Consider the following 21177-nt stretch of genomic DNA (forward strand, 5'->3'; position numbering starts at 1 on the left):
TTATGTATAATGATGGCAAAACCAAGGAGGAAGGAGAGAAAATTTTTGATCTGTATGTAACACACACTGAAACTAACCCTTTAATATAAATTATCTCTTAATTCTCACCAAAGCTCTGAAAAAGATACTATTTTACAGGTAAGAGCCATTAAATAATTTTCTCAAAATAAATAAACAAAACCGAATTCACACAGATAGCAGAACTGAGTGTGAGCTGTGAAGCTCCAGAAAACAGTTATTCCACGCATTTCTTGGGATGCTCTCAATGGATATATATAATAAGCTAGTTAGACCAAAATTAATGTCTTAATGTTTTTCTGTTTGGTTTTTATATTGTGTGGATTTAAGCCGTGGTTGAATTAAAATTAGAATATGGCTCAAAACTCATCTTTCCATTATAGAACATTGTCAAGTTTCCTTTCCTTCCATGAAGTCACCCTCTCCTTACATCTTCTGTAATGTAGGAAGAGAGAAATCTAGGAACAATATCTTGGCCTAATCCGAAACAGGAAATTTTCTAGACACCAGGCATTTGACAGAGTTTCCATAGGCTAGAAATTCTAACGGTTGTGTTTCAAATCATTTCATTGTGCAAGTGTTAGGAGTGCATATGAGTCATATTACTTCTCTGAGTGAGGAATCATATCTCTTTAGTTGTGCATTGGTCTAAGTTAGGAACATAGTGGCTACTGCAATGAAACCAGTGGTGAGACAACCAGTGGTAAAGACAACTGTGTACTAGATATACACTGGTGTCTTGGGATTGCAAATAGGTAACCTGTACCTTGAAAAAGGACCGGGAGTCTAGGGTGGACCAGAGTCTAGGGTTTTGAATTGGAGCAAGACTGCAGAAATGAAGAGGCTGAAGCACGTGAGAGAAAGCACCATGGAGAGCTCCAGAGGCCCCTGAGCTGCTCCTGGGACATTTGGGTGCAGGTCTTCCTAGCCACCTGCACTGCAGATCTATCTACATAGCTTAAGGGCGATGATTTGTTAAATGCCCACATTCAAAGCCCCATTCAGGGTAGCACCATGGCATATCATCACATACCAAACATTACTCAACACACACATAGTAAGTGTAGATTTAATAAATGATATTAAAGTCATTCAACCTGCCTGGTGTTTAAACGCTTCTTTAGATTCTCCAAAGATCGGATTCACTAAGAACTCATTAAATTTTTCTGGATGCAGTGTGCTCAAGCTGCTCACAAATTGCCATGCATAATTTTATTAGAGCTAAAGCTAAAGCAGCCCAAAGAAATTATCACTCATTTAAGGACAAGCATCAAGCCCAGTGGCATTTATTCCAAGCCCAATGCTCCTTCAAAAGTTGCTAAGTCTGTGGACAGGACTTTAGGATACTATAATATTTGGGCAGCATTGGACTCTAGGACAAAGAAAAAAATAATGTTCTCAAATTTGGTGGCTGCCACTGTAGATGTCCAAGAATCCTTTGTGTTAGGAACAGTCAGGTCAGGGGTATTGGTAAACTCTTCTCTGAAAAAAGAAGCCTTAATTTTTGATATTTTCTAACAGATATGGTATAAATAAACTCAAACATGCTGATTTCTAGATCCTGACCTGATGTCAGTGAACACAATGGGCAAGATAAGTGTACAGCTGGATTTTCATGAGTCACCATGAGCCAGCCACAGCATACTGTCAGGCTATAATAATACTTCTGGTCAATGGGTTATAAAAATCCACATGGAAATATATTTAAAAGCATACTTAATAATAATAATATATAGTATGCATATTTTTAAATGGAATTATGCCACATGTAGTGATAATGCTCCCCCAAAGAACTGTAGATTATCTAGCAAAAAATCCCAGTGTCAGGCATAGTAAACCTCCCTTAAAGCTGTTGGTTAGAGAAGCCCAAGTGACTCCCCAAACAGTATTGGCTATTGCTATTGCCCATAACTTGAAGGTAAGACCCTATTGTTGAAGACATCACACACTTCAGACACACACTTAGAGGAGTCAAGCTGGAGCTGACCTGGAACTCTCCCTGAGGACCAGCTCTTACAGTGCTGGAAGAGCATTGGAAGCTGCTGTACAAGCAATAGTTCTGCCTAGTTATAAAGCCCATGAATCACACAAATGACTGGCCCAGCAAGATATCCTTAACGGTGCAACAGTGGCTCTTTTATCTTGGAGGTGACCAACAATTGTCTAATTGGATTTACAACCCACTCAATAGGAGGAGATCCATGCCTGGTGCTGTGAACCTATCCAAATACTCATGGTTGAAGAGGCCATAGACCCTAGAGGAGAACCTACTACTGCCATTCCCTTCAACCAACACAATTTCTAACTCTACTCTAAAAGCTCATCTGTAAATCCACAGGTAAGTGTAGCTCTTGCTCCTCATCAAAGAAGCTTCTTTTTTTGCAACAGATGCAGATGATTACAGAGATCTACAACTGGTCAAAATGCAGAGAATACTGGTCTGTGGGCTGCCCAGCCCCAATTGATACATCTATCATTCAATGCTATACTTAAAGCTCAGAGTCTTGAAATAAAATAGTGTCCAGCTCTTTTCAACACACTTGCTTTTAAATGAGACACCATTGTTTATAAATTAAAGAATATGATGGTCTTGATCAACGAGAACTACTGTGATCCAGGCATTGTTTCAACCACAAGCACACAATAATGCCAGCTAAATATATATGTCATTTTACTAGGTATTGCCTCTTTGAAGAAACATGATGGTAAAGAAAGAAATGTATTTTAAGCATAGAATAAACTCTATTTAAATGTATGTGGACTTATGCATGTGTATATGCCCAAGTTTATCTCTACTCACATGTACAGATGTCTATTTTTGTGTGTATGAGTGTATTGTTGCATGTATGTAAGTGTACCCATGTCTTGCAACTCCCACAGGGGTCAGAAAAGGGTGTCAGAACCCTCAGAACTGGAGTTATGGACAGTTAGCTGCCATGTTGGTGCTGGGATCCAAACCTGGATCCTCTGCAAGAGCAGCCAGTGCTCTTAACCACTAAGCCATATCTCCAGCCCCCTACAAATGTATTTTAGGAGAAAAACTTTCCATGTAGTTTACAATCTAATACTGGTAGGCCAAAGAAACTGATGTAATTTTTTTCAGTAACTATTTTTATTGATTTTTTGTGAATTTTATACATTTTAATCATATTTTGACCCCCTCCCCTACCTGAACTTCCCCATAGCCACCCTCCTCCCACTGATTTCATGCGTTATGACATATATGTTAAGGCCTATCGAGTCAAGTTTGTGTCCCCAGATATCCCTCAGTGTGAGTTCATCCGCTGGAGCCTGGTCAGCCTATCTAGCAATCACTCCCTTAAAGAAAACCAGCTCTCACTCACCAAGTAGTGATCAGCTGCCTAAAGGAACTGGATAAATTTCTAAGGAAAAACCCACTATAAAGCATTCCATTGACTCAAACATTAAATTAATGCTGCACCTGAGTTTGCTCACGGGCCTTCAAAAGTTACCAGGTGAGGGTGATTGGGGGACCACATACTTTCTCGTGTGGTCCTTTGTAGACTTAGTGATTTACTTACGAATCCTAAACAAGCTTATGAACTTGACTATGATTTGTAAAATATCCTTATACTTCAGAAACTGCATTAGTGTGCCCTGACAACAGACATAACTATCTAAACCAAAAAACTTTCTCTTAGTCTTAGAGTCTCAATATATCATGTAACTTGGTATATTCTCTTTTCTACTTGGGAGATTATCTATGGACAATTTATCTGAATTTGTTTAATGTAATCATACCCCAGGGGATGTGTTAAATTACAAATGATCATACTCATAATCCTGGGATAATAGAAACATTTTGTATTACCTAAATCTGTTATTTAGTATCATCGCAGAGAGCTTCCCTTAAGTAGAAGAGGACAAAACTTGGCCCAGAGTCGTTCAGTTCAATGGTAATAGTCAAATATTCTACATAGCTATATATTAGCTACAGCTGTCTAAATGGAAAATTCATATTGCTTCTCAGAAATAAGAGCCAGGATTTGTAGCTTCCATATAAATGGAAACTTAGGGGTAGCAAATGACTTTCTCTCCTGTTTTTAATAAAACTTAGTGTTCTTTTAAGTTACTTCTTTTCAACATGCTTTACCTACATCAGAGGCAAGCAAAAACATGTGAGTCATTCATATGATTATACAAATGAACTGACTCATTGTAAACATGCCCTAGTATATCACAGGAAATTCTTTGTTAGAGAAAGCACAAAAGAAAAAAAAATTTCCACTCTGGTGGCATTTGAAACATGAACACATTAAAGTCTCTCATTCTAGTGCGTCAACTATAGGCTAACCAAATCTGCCTGATTCCTTAGACGGCACCAGAATAAACATATTAACTTTTATTTGTAAATATTTATATGGTTCTTTCTTAAGAACTGTGGTCTCTGCAGTAATAAAACCTATTCAGAATAAACTGGAGAAAGAAAAATCTCTATAAATAAATAGAAATAAAGATAATATCGGGGAAAAAATAATCCAAGAGAGGTGCAAAAACTTTGCAGTAGGAAGTCAGAGGTAAAGATAGTATTTTAGAGAAAGAAAACATCTGACAAGATTTGAGAAAAGTTTTGGCATTTGAGTTGACTCTTGGGATATAGCTGCAAGTCAGAGTGAAAAGAAAGGCATTCTAGGGAAGAGCAGCTTAGAAAACAAGAACATTAGACAAATGAGTGGACAGAACCCTTTTCCTTTAATCTCAGCACTCAGGAGGCAGAGGCAGGTGGAGCTCTGTGAAATTGAGGCTAGCCTGGTCTACATCATGAGTTCCAGGCCAGCTGGAGCTACAGGGAGACTCTGTCTCAAAATAAATAAATAAATAAATAAATAAATAAATAAATAAATAAATAAATACAAAACAGGACCAAAAAACCCCTAAAACAAAGTAAAATTGAGCTTGACTGGAGTGCAAATATAAGTGATAGAGGATGATCAGAAAGGATGGTTGAGGTCAAATCACATGGTCTTTTGATATTTTGTAGGATCAAATAACATTGTTCTTCATACTTGGAATAAAATGTTATGAGAAACAGTCAAAAAGTCATTATTAATTCGTCTGATAGAGCTGACATTTTCCAGATAGCAGAGTGCAAAGGAGCTTAGCACGTAAGATACACTATCTAATCTCAGTTCTCTTCTTGAGAAAACACATATGTGAAACATTTGTCATTCATCAGCTATCTAACACTGAGAGCCAATGTCAGTAGCAATATTTATGTCAGTAGATGCAGCTCCATTTTCTTCGCACCACATTGATAACATCCTTTTGGCATTTCATATGAAAACAAAGCATGTTTCTTATTTTCAAGTTGACCTCAATGCTTTTGGTTTGTTTGATTGGTGCTACCTTTAATTGTAAACCAGGAATGTTCAAACCAGAAGTGAAGGCTCTTTGATGAGAACTAGAAATGAATGTCAGGCAATGTGATAATAGATATCGTGTCTTTTTATCAGCCTCTTAATTATAGGAGACTGAGCTTTGATGCTTGCCTAAACATAGTTGTTACTGCCTCCTCATGGTTCTTACAGGCTAATCTGTTCTAATTATCAATTAAATATACTTAGTGTCCATTAAGCAGATAGCATGAAACATTGCCAAAATATAGACACTGAGAATTGATAGCTGAATAAATAGACATGTAAAGCACAAGGTAAACAGCAGTTATGCTATATCCCTCCTCCAGGTAGGAGTTACTAAAGGATGACCACTGGTAGCACCCAAATCACCTGGAAACAGGTTTAAATGTCCCAGAATAAATGACTATCACCTGCATGCATTTTACAGTCAATAATGGATACCTTAGCATCATGATTCAGAAAGCAGCACCAGAGTACCCAGGTAGAGTGCTGGCTCAGGACACTGCTGGCTTAGGTCATGCTCAAATGTAATCATCTGAGGGATAAGGACATTCAACTCTCCCTATATTCCTTTCTACTTTGGTCATAGAAAGGCAGACTCAAGTGCCTGTCACACTGTGGGTAAGTTAGTCAAAATAACTATAACATCAAATTTAGTCATATTTATTTAAAATATCATAGTAGAAAATACTTCATCATCACCAATTAAATGCACTCAATATATATTGAGCATCTACTATATGCACAGAGCTGGATCAATAAGACAGATGCACTCTTAAGAAATTACCAAGTTTACATTCACATTGCCTTTTACCCTATCTTCTTATCCAATATTATTTACAGCCTCCCCAATCCACTCTACACTTTTCATTATCCCTACAGGGTTTAGAGTTCTGAGAATAAAAGAACTGATATTTTGGCACTAGAATCGAGTTACAGTATGAATTCCCATTCTTTAAAATTGCAAAATTAACGTATATATTCTTTGAAAATGAAAAATCTGACTGGAAATTCCTTGAATTTCTATGGTCTGTCAGCTCCATGCGTGTTCACAGCCATTCTATAATTTGAATCACGATCTCACGAATCCCATATCTTATGTAAAGAAGTTGAGTTAATGAAAGAGAAACTAACGTTCCAGGTACCTTCACTTGGGGTCTCCCACAAGGATTCTAGAACAAGTAATTTCCTTGGGAGATACTGAGCTGAATGATAAGAAGAGGAGAAATGACAGAGGAGCAAAGGTCAATAAAATGTGTGCTGTGGCGCCTGCTCCCATGGACTGCGTTTGGAGTTTGTTCCTTCCTGGGCTAAAAGCTGCTCCTGAGAGGTGTTAACTCTTCAGCAGAACAGCCTTGTTCTGATCTGAAGAAAAGCCTTTCAGATACAAAAATGCAGATTTTGAGCTGGAAAGATGTCAGAGCCTACTGAAAAGACTGAGAAATATGAGCAATTCACTTAGAGCACACACTACATCCCATCACACACAAACAAAATCAGAATTCCAATTCACAGTATCCTGAATGTTTGACCATATGTTATATTCTATATACCATGTCGATTATATAACCCTTAAAATAATCCAAGGACATATATAACATTTTTCATTAATGAAAATATATCTGCCAATAGTCGTTTCCAACAGCACTCGAGAGCTTGATTTGTAACATGAACTACACTATTTCTATATACAGTTTTATTTCATTCTCAGCCCAATCCCACAAAGAAATGCCATCCTCACATGACAGAGGAGAGCAAGGAGCAGAGAAGTTCTGTTCCCAAGGCAGTCTTTCTGCTGACTACTAGTCCCAGGCAGTTCTGGACCACAGCCTATAACTCTAACCATTGTTCTCTGTTAACTCCTGGTCAGCTGACTTTGGAAGTAGGAAGAGATAGTAGCATCAGTCCACAGATTTCATAACAGGAAAAATGTCCAAGGATTTTAATCCTGATCCTGTGATATCGATTACATTTATGGTTGACAAGACTTTGAAATTACTACCCAATTCACATAATCAACACCTCCTCTGCCTGTGTTTTTATTAAAAATGTTCTCAATCATTGCAAGAGCAGATTAAATAAACTATTTTATATACTTTAAAAGGATACCAGGGCTGGAGAGATGGCTCAGCAGTTAAGAACACTGACTGTTCTTGAAGAAGACCAGGGTTCGAATCCCAGAACCTACATGGCACCTAACAACTGTTCGTAACTCTAGTTCCAGGGGATCCAACAGCTTCTGTCCTCTGCAGGCATTGCACGACATGGGTACACTTACTTACATACAGGCATAACATTCATACATGTAATATAAAAATAATAAATAAAATATTTTAAAAAGATACCAGCATAAAACTAAAATAACGAATAGACTGTGAGATAACAGTACCTTCACTGTCCACATTCCAGGTTCTGGTTCTTTTACGTTCACCACTTTGGCAGAGTTGTGGATATTTAACAGCTCATTCAAGCCAAATCCCTTTTTTATCAGCTTCCCTGAATGATAAAACAAAGGTAACAAGTATATAATCTTTCTTTCACTTAACAAGATCAGCCAATTTAATACTATACACATCTAAGAGAATGATCACATTTCAAATAGACAGGGTTTTGGGGGGGGGGTTGTTGGTTATTTTTTACTAAGTATGTTACAACTAACTCAAAGAGTTTTTATTTTCTACTCTATAGTTAAAACAAAAAGCATTCCATTTCCATTGTATTTTGCCTAATGGACATTTATGTTCATAGCTCAAAGTGTTCTTTTATTTATATCCAAATATACATAATTTTAAGTTTCCACGTATAATGATTCCAGTATAATGCATTTTGATAGTAAAATGAAATTAACAATTGACAAACTGTCATCATATTTCCAAAGCCAGCCTACAGAACAATGGCTATAATACTAAGATGTTACATGCAGTCATTAGAGACAGGTAGACTCCATAGATGGCAAAACCAAACCAGGTTTTTCTGGAGACCAGTGCAGATCTACAACATGAACACTCTGGGCATATCCTTGTACAAAGTGCAAAGCCTTAACCAGTTTTCCAACTGATGCAGGAAACGACTGTATCTATGAAAAGAATAAGTAAAGGATGCCTTGCAATTAACTGTATGGTACATACCCTGGCAGCCTGAAATTTACCTTAAATATCTAGTCGGACTCTAAAGAGGAAAGAAATAAATTTGGAACTGAGCCATAGTTACTCACTTTGGGCCTTCATGGGGGTCCACTAATTCAGTCATATATAAAATAATCAAAAAATTGACAGTCATTGTGTGCCCAGGGGCTTTGGAAAGCAGTAGAAATGGAACACAATGGTGTATGCTTTTTTGGGTAGTGTGGATGGTACTGGATGCCATATCAGCGGGCGGAATATGACTGCAGCGGGAAAATCCACTGATGAGAACAGACCTCGGGGAGTCTGGAAAAAGGGTTTTATTTCTTTTGTAGAATTCAATGTGCTCTCTAGCCTGGACAGGGCCCCTGAGCACCATTTTGTATGCTGTTTTCTTTCAGGAATTATTTTCTTCTAAATTGCAAATAAAAAAAGCTATCTGCCTTCTTTCCCTTTACAAATATTCCCAAATAGAGGAAAAGCTACATAGCATATACCACAGCCACAGTGGAAACAAAGCTGTTCTGTAAGTACCAGTAGGTTCTTACCAAATATAAATGTTAAGAAAAGTGAAAAATGAGATTGCTTCTATTTTCAAATGGCTTTTCTCTTCTCTCTTTTCTTTTCTTCTTTCTTTCTTTTCTTTTCTTTTTTTTTTTTTAAAAAAGATAAGGTCTCTCTGTGTAGCCCTAGCTGTCTTGGAACTCACTATGTAGACCAGGTTGGCCTCTATCTCACAGAGATCCACCTACTTCCAAAGTGCTAGGATTATAGGCTGGCACCATACACCTGGCCCTCAGATTAGTTTTCAATGTAAATTTTATATAATTCCAGTGTTGGAATCAGGGAAATCCTATGGTTGTAAAATGCAAGTGAGAAAACAGTAAATTCAAACATTCTTTACTAAGAATACACATTTTATTTTATTTTATTATTTTATATTTTATTTTGGCATTGAACTGGGGCCTCATGCATGCTAGGCAACTTATTTATTTGTATGCATGGTGTGTGTTGGGGGGGTGACTACGTATGAGTGTGGAGGATCACAGCATGTACGTGGGGATCAGAGAACAACCTCAGGTACCAGTCTTGGCATTTCACCTTGGTTTCTTTGTTGTTTCGTTGAGACAGACTCTCTCTCTCTTGTTTTACCACCACTGCATATGCCAGGCTAGCTGTCCCCAGCTTCCAGGTGATTCTAGTCTTAGGCTTAGGAGTACTGGGACTGTTGACATGTGCTGCTGCATCCAGTTTATCGTGCAGGTTCTGAGGATTGGAACTCAGGTGTTCACACTTGTGTGCCAAGCACTGTACTCATCCCTAGCCCTCTAAATTTGAACTGTCTTCTATAAAATTTAGTCTTTCAAGAAAATGACGATGAACAGTTAGAAGGTTGTTTTAGAAGGAGTTATATTAGTGATTCTTTAAAAATCAACATAGTCATGACATATTTGCTACTAAGTTGTCTACATCATGCATTCAAACATAACTACTTTGTTCAAGCTTCAAGTATTTGGTGATAGTCCCCCTTTATTACTTTCCCTTACAGAAAGATATGACCATAAATTCATAGGACATTCCCATACTGAGTAACTTCCTCTTTAACTTTTTAGTTAGAATTTTTTCATGCAAAACAGCAATCAATATATTTTAAAAGTTTACTATTTTTGTATTATTTTCACAAAATAAAAAGAAATTGTCAGAACTAGCCTTGGTGTCACACACCAATAGTCCCAGCAGTTGAAAAGCTGAGGCAGGAGGATTGGGAATTTGAATCTTGTGGTAATGACAATTTGGACGTACTCTGGACAAATAGCTTTTACTAACCTTGCAAACAAAAAGTTAATCTTATGTTGTTTGCTTGTAATGTAAATAAGCACACCGAGCTATGTGTTCTTCTTTTTAACTGGGCTTATGTCCTTAATCCCTCATGACCCTTTCTTGCTCCCCATCCAAATAATTTCTGAATGTATGCATGCATGTTTCATATATGAAAGCATTGAAATCAGTGCTTATCACATTGTGAATAATGAGAGAAATTATTTCGTGTGTGTGTGTGTGTGTGTGTGTGTGTGTGTGTGTATGTATGTGATATTCTATGTCTAGGAATCAAAGGGCTAAATTTGTCTCTGATAAGGGTCTTAGCTTTATTTCCCCATTCACATTGGATATACTGTTTTAATAAAACAACAGAGGGCAGAGGCCCTTATTGTGGAGCACAGCTCCAAGAAAAATCTGAAGGAGCAGGCCAGCAGTTTGGGTCTGCTCTTGGCCTTAAAATGGATGCTAAGAGGATAGCAGAGTAAGGAGGCTCTAGTGGGAGAGGAAGGCTGTCTATCTGACGAGTTTACATTCATACTCAGATGCCAAGGAACTCAGAAAGTAAGCGACTGTGACCAGTAATAGTCATATATAGAGAGATTAGAAATGCATGTGAAAAAATGAAATGGAGATCTTTTTTAAAGGTTAAAAACCCTTATAATTTTATGTCTTACAGGGCTTATACTGAGTTCAAGAATATATAACTGTATTAATTCAATTGTGAACTTAGAAACTTACACCCACTTGTAAAAAAGATGTACTCTTGCTCTGGAGTGTGTTACTGAATATGTTAAAGCTGTATTGAAAAGCTTCTAATCTTGTAGTTATTTAAAAAAAATGGTAAAAAAATAATTCTTCAAAGCAAAAAAAATCAACATAAAATGTTAAATTTTACACAATAAATTACTATGAAATAGATACAAATTAAAAATATTTGAACTGAGGATATAGTTAAGTGGCAAAGCACTTGCTGAGCATGTAAAAGACTCAAGTTTAATCTCCAGTACAGCAATAATGGTAAGTTATTATTTAAATATATTTATTTGAATAATTTACAATAAATTTCATGAGTCTGATCTGTTCAAATATGAGAAATTTTAACTTTTTGATTCTTGTGTTAATTCAAGAATACCTAGGAATAAATTACTTTCTCCTTTTTAAACATTTTCTATAGTCACTCACGAATTTATTGAATTTATTCATAATTGTTCTGGCTAGCTTCAGTTGTCAAGCTGAAACACCGGAGTAGAAGAAACTTCAATTGGGAAATTTCCTCTATCGGATTGGCTTGTGGACATGTCTGTGAGGCATTTTCTTGATTGTTGAATGATGTGGAAGGGCCCAGCCCACTGCGGGTGATGCCACCCCTGGGCAGGTTGTATAAGAAAGCAGGCTGAGCACAGACGAGAGGAGCAAGCCAGAGAGCATCATTCCTCCATGGTCTGTGCTTCATTCAGTTCCTGACTCTAGGTTCCTGCCCTAAGTTCATTCCTTAGTTTCCACTGATGATGGACTGTGAGCTGTAAGCCAAATAAATTCTTTCTTCTCCAGTTGGTTTGGCCAGTGTTTTCATCACAGCAATAGAAAGGTAACTAGAACAATAATACTGGCAATTCGTGACAGAAAAGCACAAAAATGTCTCCTTCCCCCAAGTAGACAGTGTTTGATTCATCTCACCAAAAGGATTTCGAATTTCAATCACAGGAGAAGGGCCGCTCAGGGACACAGTAACTTCTTTGAGGCTGGGATCAAAAGGAATTTTCCAAGTGTTCACAGCCTGCTCCAAGTGATCTGTAGATAAGAGGTGAACCTTGGAGGCCTGGACTGCTTCTTCCACCCACTTTAACACCTAGGAAGGAAAAGAGAAGTGTGAAAGGCAGCAGGAAACTTTTCTGGGTTCCATGGGTTCCACGACCTCTGGTTCAGGGGCTTCCTGAAGCCCTGACTCTGAGTATGTCCTGTGCTGGACTGAGGCTCAATTCAGTCATGAACGAGGAATTTCCTACATCTGGATGCTGTACACTCACAGTAAAATACTACTTTCCCTCTGTGCAAATTTCAAGTTTCCCACCTTGGGTCAATATTAAAAATTAAGCTTCAGGTCCCAATTGCCAGTAAAATGAAACATGAAAAGGTATTACAATTTTCTATATCTCAAGAATAATGAAAAGAATCTATTTTTTAGAAAGCGTTGTAGTATCACTATTATGAGATCTCTTTTTCTTCCAGGATTTCGTTCACTCTAGGTGCAATTTTTAAAAGACATCTACTTTCACAAATAGCCAAATCCAAATTTGGTACATTAAAGTATTGTAACATTAAAATTGTATATGTCGTTTTATGTTGCAGTACATTAATTACTGAAAAATGGTTGCAGTATTAACAAGATAGTCCTTTTATGGTAAAATAAATAAGTACCCTAAATAATGGGGGAAAAGCTATTACATTTAAGGAGAAAAGAAAAGTGTTTCAGCTTAGAACCAATTCAAGGAGTGCATTGAAAAATGGTCCTTAGAAAAATATTAAGAAATTAAGTTATAAAAGGATGTGAGTTTGGAAAATTCAGTTCATAGAAATGTTTCCTAACAACAAAAATAATTCACCTGTAAGACAAATGGTACATGTTTAGATAAGTACTGAATAACTGATCTTAATCAACTACATAAGTCATGGTAATCTATTGTTGTTGTTGTTGTTGTTGTTGTTGTTGTTGTTCTTCTTCTTCTTCTTCTTCTTCTTCTTCTTCTTCTTCTTCTTCTTCTTCTTCTTTGAGACAGGGTTTCCCTATAGCCCCAGCTGGCCTGGAACTTGCTCTGTGGACCAGGCTGGCCTGGAACTCATAGAGATCTGCTTGCCTCTGTCTCCCAAGTGCTGGGATTAAAGGCCTGCGCCACCACACCCAGCCATGGTAATCTTTAATCTAGCTCAAGTCTTTGTTTTTATATACATTGACTTCTTATCATTGGGAACAATTTCTCCTGTAATTAGGCACAAGACACTGAACAGAACTGATTCTTAGGCAAAGATAAGCTATTAAAAATAAGCAAAACCGTATCTTAAATTATAGTACAAGTACTCACAAATTATATAATCAAGCAATAAATACTGAACAATATTTTTGTTTTCAATAAAAAAATATCCTTTTTCATTTTCTTTGTTGTTTTTCTCTTAAAGGATAAGGGATGGCATTAAGATGTATTGCTTTAATTATATTTTTTTCACACATGCATCTGCCATTGATCCAGGATCATAAAACCATTATATTTCTTTGTGTATCAAAAACCAGGTAGTGAATTACACAAATGATAAAGGTGGCATGTCTATTAATGTCAAAGAGATTGGTCATAATAATGATAATCATGATTTCTTTTTGTCTGTTTTTTCAGATGAAGCCTCAGGTAGCCCATCTGACCTTGAACTCCATGAGAAACTAAGGCTTGTCTTCAACTCCTGATCTTCCTGCCTCTACTTCCCAAATTCTGGTACTATGGACATGTACCACCATTCTTGGCTTAATGTTCTTCTTGAACAAGAGAACCAGTAGGAATTCACGAGATGAGGAATGCTCGCTGAAATATGGAAAACGCTGTCACAGTACTCCCACGTAGCTGATGCCAAAATGTTAGTTGCTTCTTGCCCCAAATAAATACTCTTCTTTTCCTCTAATTACATGTTTCAATAAAGTCTTCATAGGCAAAAGTAAAACAGGCTATGAAAGACAAATTATTTTTGTAATGAAAAAAGAGGCAAGTTCATCCTAGGTACAGAGAGAATATGAGCAAATGTGCAAGTGCAGTACAGATATGTTCAAACAGAAGTGGCTGTGTCTACCTGCAGGGTAGTCTTCAGATAAAAACTAAATCAAAAGAATCCCTGTCAGCACACCACAGAGATACTGCACAGCCATGGGAATTGCAGCACGATTTGCTATAGCCACAGATGAATGGAGAAAGAAAATGCAGTATGTGTACACAATGGAAATTACTCAGAAGTAAAAAGAAGAATGTCTTTATGTCATCTGCATGAAAACAAATGGAACTGGAGGATCATCATGTTAAGTAAAATAAGCCAGATTCAGAAAGACAAATAGCACATATTTTTTATATGTACAAGTTAGATGATATAGCTGTGTGCATATATATTTACATACATTTATTACATGAAAGTATAAGAGGGATTATGTGGGTAAGGAAGAGGTCAAAAGAGAGGGGAAGAGAGTCTGGCTAATGGGGATATGGAAGACAGAAGTTGCATAATTTTTCTCATATGCAGAATCTAGATTTAAATACATACACACACACATGAATACATATTAAGGGCAAGGAAGAGGACAAGCAGGAGGAGGGCAGACAAGAGAAAATAATTAGGAGCAAATTTCAGGAAAGTACAATAATACACGTGTCCAGAAATGTTGAATGAAGGTAATAATAAGAAAAGGCAAAGCATGTTCATAAAGCCAGGCCCATCTGGAACTCTTCATAAAGATTCTCATGAACTGCTGACATTTTCAGAAGAATGAGACACTGAAAGTGATGTATTTCAAAGAAAGTTTTATCATGAATTCAACAACAAAAACCTCATCCCCAACATCAAACAATATATTTCCTTAAACCTTTTAAAGCCCCTGGATTCTACACATGAAGTTACACATACCTATGCCATTGTCTAAAGAAGCAGATGCTGTTATTTGAAAATGAAGGTATGATGGTTCTGCTCATCAAATCTGCCCACAGGACAACAGAAACCAGGCCAGTTGTAACTGGTACTTGACCATCTCTAGAATATATGTGGTAATAATCAGTGTGGACACTTTAGACTCAACATACAAAATGGGCATATGGATTTGCAAAGGATCGAGTTAGGGTCTGAGAAAGCATCCAATAAATTTGACTAGTAATAAATAACTATATGGATCATATCTGATACAGAAATTGAAAAGGGGAAGGGACAGAGAGAAATTGAGCAAACAGACAGAGCATCTGTTTTACAGGAAAGGCATAAATGATTCTCAGTTTAAAAGTGGAAAAGGGCTTAGAAAACAAGGACCACTAAGGAATGCATAGCTGTCAAGGATACAGGAAAAGGGAATGCTTATATATTGTAGGTGGGACTGGACTGTAAGTTCGAACCACCTCTATGGACATCAGTACACTGATTCTTTAACATACTAAAAATAGAATCACCATATGACCCAAGTACTATATGATATACTCATGAGTATATATCTGAAATGATCTAAATAAGCATACTGCAGATTCCTGTACATCAATGTTTATTGCTGCATTATTCACGATAGGCTAGACACAGGACCAGCCTCGACGCCAATCAGGACATAAATGGATAAATAAAATGTGGTGTTTTTGTACACTGGCCTTTTATTCAGCTGTAAAAAATGAAGTTATGACATTCACAGTAAAATGGATGAAGCTCATTATACTAAGTGAAGCCAGATTCTGAAAAGCTAAATAATCACATTTTTTCTCATATAGAGAATATAAATTTAAAAAGGGAAAAAATCTATAACTCATGAAAGTAGAAAGAGGACTATTTGGGCAGAAGACAAGAGACTAATGGGGTATGGAACAAGAGGATAACAGAGGGGACAGAAGACAAGCACCAGTGTTTTCTCTCATACACAGACTAAGTACATGTAGGCATTAAGGCAGAAGCAGGACTATTCAAGAGGAGACCAATGGGAGGGGAGGTGGAGACATGGGTGGGTGATAGAAGGGCAAACAGAAGCAAAGTAAATGATGCATGCCTAAAAAATGTCATGATGAAACTATTTTGTACCCTATTTTTAAGAATACTTTTAAAGAAGTAAAAAATCAAAACAATTTCATGGCATCCTGAAATTTCTAAGGAAGTATTATTCCATTAAGCAGAAGTGGAAGTGAATTTTTTAATTTTATTTTTTATTGAAGTTTTGTAATTTTCATTCAATATAGTTTGATTGCAATTTGATTCCCCTCCCCTGTCCATACCTCCACCCATGCCCCCCACCCAATTTAATGTACTCTCTTAGATATATAATATGATCTAAAGGGTCTGAGTAATGTTCTCAAATGTGCTTCAGTGTGGGTCCATCCACAGGGCCCACCAAGAATACCATCCCTATAAGACACTGTATCCCCTTCCCAGCATCTATCAATTGCCAAAAGTTCCTTAGGTTGGGTTAGAATTTCTTACTTCCCCACGTCTATGCTGGGATTTTGTCTGGTTTGAGCTTGCATGGGGCTTGGGAATATTGTCATCATTGCTGTGAGTTCATAGGAGTAACTGACCCAGCTGTCTGGAAAACTATGCTTCCTTGCAGTCATCCACTAGGTCTGGGTCTGGCTCTTACAATCTTTCCACATCCTCTTCCCCAATGACAGAAACCCACAATTGGCCAATGTGCAGAGAACAAGAGGCCCTGAATAGGACACCTACATCAGAACTCTGCCTCCTAAGACTCAGGAAGTGAAATTTTTAAAAGCATCCTCAGGTAAATTTATAGTTATCACTGGGTTGTGCCAAAAGTATCTCTCTCCTTGAAATACAAGGAAGAAAGGTTATTAATTATTGGGAATCTGTCCTATTATCCTATTAGCTAATGAAAATCTCCAGGTTCTCAGCATTCTTAGGAAAATGGAAAGCCTTCTAATGCAGTTGCATGTTCACAAGGCAACTGTGTTCAGATGATGTAGAATATAAGCAAGTGTTAGTTACACTGAATATCACATCCAGTTTATCAGCATTTGTGGGGCTTTCGCACAGACATTATCATGTATCATAACAATACTTGTTGGAAAAGATGATAGTGCAAACTTTTATCAGGAGCCTCAAACCACTCTGATATCGACTTAAGAAAAACCTAATTGTGGGGTTGGGGATTTAACTCAGTGGTAGAGCGCTTGCCTAACAAGCGCAAGGCCCTGGGTTCGGTCCTCAGCTCTGAAAAAAAAAAAAAGACAAAATAAGAAAAACCTAATTGAAAACAGACGCAACAAAATACAGATACTACCAACATGTGAACAAGTGCATCAATGTAAGCTACAAAACGGGCCATAAGTGAGGTTTCTGCCTTCTTGGGTAGCCAGATATATGGGGGGGGGGGGTATCTGACTACAGGGAAAGTTTTCATGAGATTGAAAATGCTCTATTATAATGACAAAAGGAATAAACCTACAGTAAACTGATAGCCTCTGGATTATTCATTTTTACCTACACAAAAACATTTTTTCAAGCCACAAGACAGGCATTTATAGTACTATAATTTTTTATTGTAAAAGTTATTCTCAAGCTGGTCCTACAGCTGGTCCTTATGTACAAGGACCTTGGGGACAGACAGCTGACTCCAGCTCCTTAATTTGATAGATGAGAAAATTCATATCTGAAGTGAGTTATTAGATATTTTTAATCGAGTTATTAGGTATTTTTTAATCTAACAAGACTCATTCTTGCTCAAGAGCTACATTTTTGTCTAAAATGTTTGTGTTCATGAAGATGCTCTTGTTTAAAGATTTACAGTTTATATAATAATCAATATTTAGAAGCAAGCTCACACATTTACTTAACTCTAGAATGAGGTTCTAATTTTTGAAAGCACAAAGCAGCCTTCCCTGCCACTTGTAATAAAACAGCATAGTGAGGTGGGAGGGATAGTGAGTTCTTGCATAAATGTTCAAGAGCAGAACTTGAAGACTAGTTTTGTTTGGAAGGTGTTCTAGTGTGATCTCTGCTGCTGTCATAAAATACTCTCACCCAAAGCAAATGAGGAGAAGCAAGGTTTATTTGGATTATATATACTTCCAGGTCACAGTCTATCAGTGAAGGAAGTCAGGTTAACAACACAAACGCAGAAACCACAGAGGAACACTGCTTGAGGGCTGACTCACAGGCTCATGCTTAGCTAACTTTCTTAGGACCTTCTCTCTAGGGATGGCACCACCTACAGTGGGTTGGGCTCTTTTGTATTAATTAATAATCAAGAGAATCTCCCACAGACATGCTCACAGACCAATCTGATCTAAGCAATTGAGGCTTTCCTCTCAGAGGGCTCTAGGCTATGTCAAATTGGCAACTAAAGCTAACTAGGACAAAAGAGTGTTTTCTGTGTAATCAATACTATCCAAGTGAGTTTCCCCAGGATACAGCATGTCCTATTGGTGTGAACAGGTAAATATGTCAAGGCACTTAACTATTGATATTGTTGATGTAATTTTTATCTCTTGTCTTCCTGACTAAAATGTAAGTTTCATGAGGATATACTATGGTTAATATGTTCCTCTGACCTATATGGTGTGTGAGACATAGCAGATACCTAATACAACATATGTGGGAGGAAGGAATAAAGTATGAAAGAGAAGAGGACCTAGAATAAAAGGAAGCACCTTTAAAATAAGATCTTTACCCTCATTGTCAAGTATTCTAAAAGTGAGCAGTGTTTTGTCCTAATATTCATTCATGATAAAGTTATTACTCAGCACTAAAAGTTCAGTATAAATAGAACAGAGTTCATACCTGTTTATTCGGTCTTAAATCTGAGCTTCAGGTCATATTAATTTTTTTGTTTATTTACTTGATTAGTTATCTTGCAATTTTAAAATGCAGAGGTTAAAAAAATCTGAAATTAAGCCAGTCTTTTAAAAGAATGCTAAAAATACATGCTTCTTAGTTGTGCTGGATACAGATCTTTCAATCTCGGTCAGGATAGAAAGCTGGTAGAGGGTAAATGCACCCACTTAGTAAGCAGGGCCTTAGAGAAAATCTGTGAAATGTTATTAACAGTAACAGACATTTCTCCAGTGTTTATTATATGCAGATGCCTCCAAGAGCTTTATATTGATTTTCACAAAAGTCCGTGGAATGTTTGTACGTAAAATTATCTCTGTTTTACAGATGAGTAAGAGTGATTCACTAATGCCAAAATTTCTTAACACACGGCTAGCAACAAAGCAGCATCTGCCCTTTTGACCCAATGTACTTGTTTTTCACATTCAATTTTCTGAATTACCAGAAGGAAAAAATGGCAGTTTTCAAGAGTGAATCGGAGGAGGGGAGGAGGGGGAGGAGAAGGAGGAGAAAAAAATAAACAGTTAGTGAAAACCAAAAATCAGTGCAGATGTTTTAAGAGAAAGGGCATGCAGAATATAATGACTAGATCAGTGTATCGTAAATTGCCAAGAATTGAGCAATTAAAAAACATTAAAGCTTTTCCATCTATATTGTATTTGATGGAAGAAAGACATGCTACATTTTAAGACAATCATTTTGTTAAACACCTACACTATGAAACTGTGGGGTTTCACTCAACTCTGATTTGGCTAAGAGAGAGAAACATCTCTGGATAACTTTTGGTCTGGGTTCAAGTTCATTATTACCTTCCAGTAGCACATGGAGCCCATGGCTTAGAGTTTTCTTAGAAGCCAGTGGGTGATTAATGAGCACCAGGTGAAAACTACAATGGCTTCAGGGAGGCACTCAGAGCCAGGGATCTGGAGTGTAGGTAGGGGATGAAATCATACATTGGAATTGAAGGCCACGAAGCTTTTCTTGCCTTCTTCTTCATCAGAAACTTAGACAAAGAGGCATACATCATCCTTAGACACCGACGTATAAAGGCTCAGAACTGAAATTTGTACTGAGGCTCCTCTTGTGCTGACTCTAGGCAACTTTCAGTTATGATTTATCCCCCATGCACATATGCATGGGGTCAGCTGCTAGGGTCACCATGAATGCTTGGATTAGAGGAAGGAGGTCCACATTGCAGGTGAATGAGCTGATGCTCTACTTTATATAACACTGCTGAGAGTGTGATCAATTTGTACCTATTTCTAAAGATGGGTCCACCAAGAGCACTGGCACATCCAATGTCACTGTTTGAAATCTCATCAAATTCACCAGAGATGTACCTCTTAAGGTCTTTTGAGAGGGTCTTCGACAGATAATATCCAGTTATATTACGTGTGGTGTTTTGGCTGCCTATTCAATTTGGAATATTATACTGTGAGCTTTACCAACAGTAAGTGCTCATAAACAAGTGTGCTTGGTGATTCAGTACATATCTCGTAAATACTAACAGTGCTAGGAAAAATAAGAAGTAATTTGTGAGCTACATGATTTAAAAAGTGGCTGCATTTAATTCCAGCACTTGGGAGGTAGAGGCAGGTGGATCTCTGTCATCGTGTTCAAAGGCCAACCTGGTCTACATAATGAGTTCCAGGGGAGCTGGGGCTACAAAGAGACCCTGTTTCAAAAAGACAAAAAAAAAAAAAAAAAAAAAAAATTTAAAAAGTGAAGAAGGCTCTCCAACCTGCAGGCCTCTCTCCAGGGTAGGTCGATCACACCCTCCACACCTTGATTCCCCCAGCCTCATTAACCCTCAAATCTCCCCCACCTGTCTCTCCTCCTAGCCTGGGACCTGTTCCATTCCTTGTCTTGCTGTCCCAGACATCGGGCCAGGGGTGGCGGGGGGGACCACCACTGCTTCCTGATCCTTTGCATCCAGATCAACCCAGTTCCTTCTGGGGTCCCCAAAGGCCCTCTGTGCCTGGACCTGCCCACACCTTCCTCTGCTTCCCTGGGATGCACAACCCTCCAGCCTCTTTCCTGGACTCCAGGGCTGACCTTTCCTCTTCCTGATCCATTGCATCCAGACCCAGTTCATGAGTGCAGTCCCCAGGAGCCCTTGGGGCCTCTTCCCTCCCCCATCTCCCTTTGCATCTCTGGGTGGCACAGCCACCAGCTGCCCTAAACCAGCATCTTTCCTGGGCTCTGATCCCAGGCCAGTCCACCCCCAAACCCCTGAGGTCAAAATCTTTCCTGGAGGGATCCAGATCTTAGGAGAAAGCCTG

The 21177-nt window shown here is 37.8% G+C and overlaps 1 protein-coding gene across 1 annotated transcript in view; it reads right to left on the minus strand.

Annotated features, from left to right (window-relative positions):
* The window catches only part of Hmcn1 (hemicentin 1), a 492592-nt gene that overhangs the window by 296036 nt on the left and 175379 nt on the right, over positions 1-21177 (minus strand). Inside the window, exons 5-6 of the mRNA XM_029559235.1 lie at positions 12017-12188; positions 7786-7892 (exon numbers count right to left, since the gene is read on the minus strand). Of these exons, the coding sequence (XP_029415095.1) occupies positions 7786-7892; positions 12017-12188 (279 nt within the window). The remainder of the gene's footprint in view (positions 1-7785; positions 7893-12016; positions 12189-21177) is intronic.

This window comes from Nannospalax galili, unplaced genomic scaffold (genome assembly GCF_000622305.1).
Source record: "Nannospalax galili isolate Female #2095 unplaced genomic scaffold, S.galili_v1.0 scaffold227, whole genome shotgun sequence".
Taxonomy (NCBI): Eukaryota; Metazoa; Chordata; class Mammalia; order Rodentia; family Spalacidae; genus Nannospalax; species Nannospalax galili.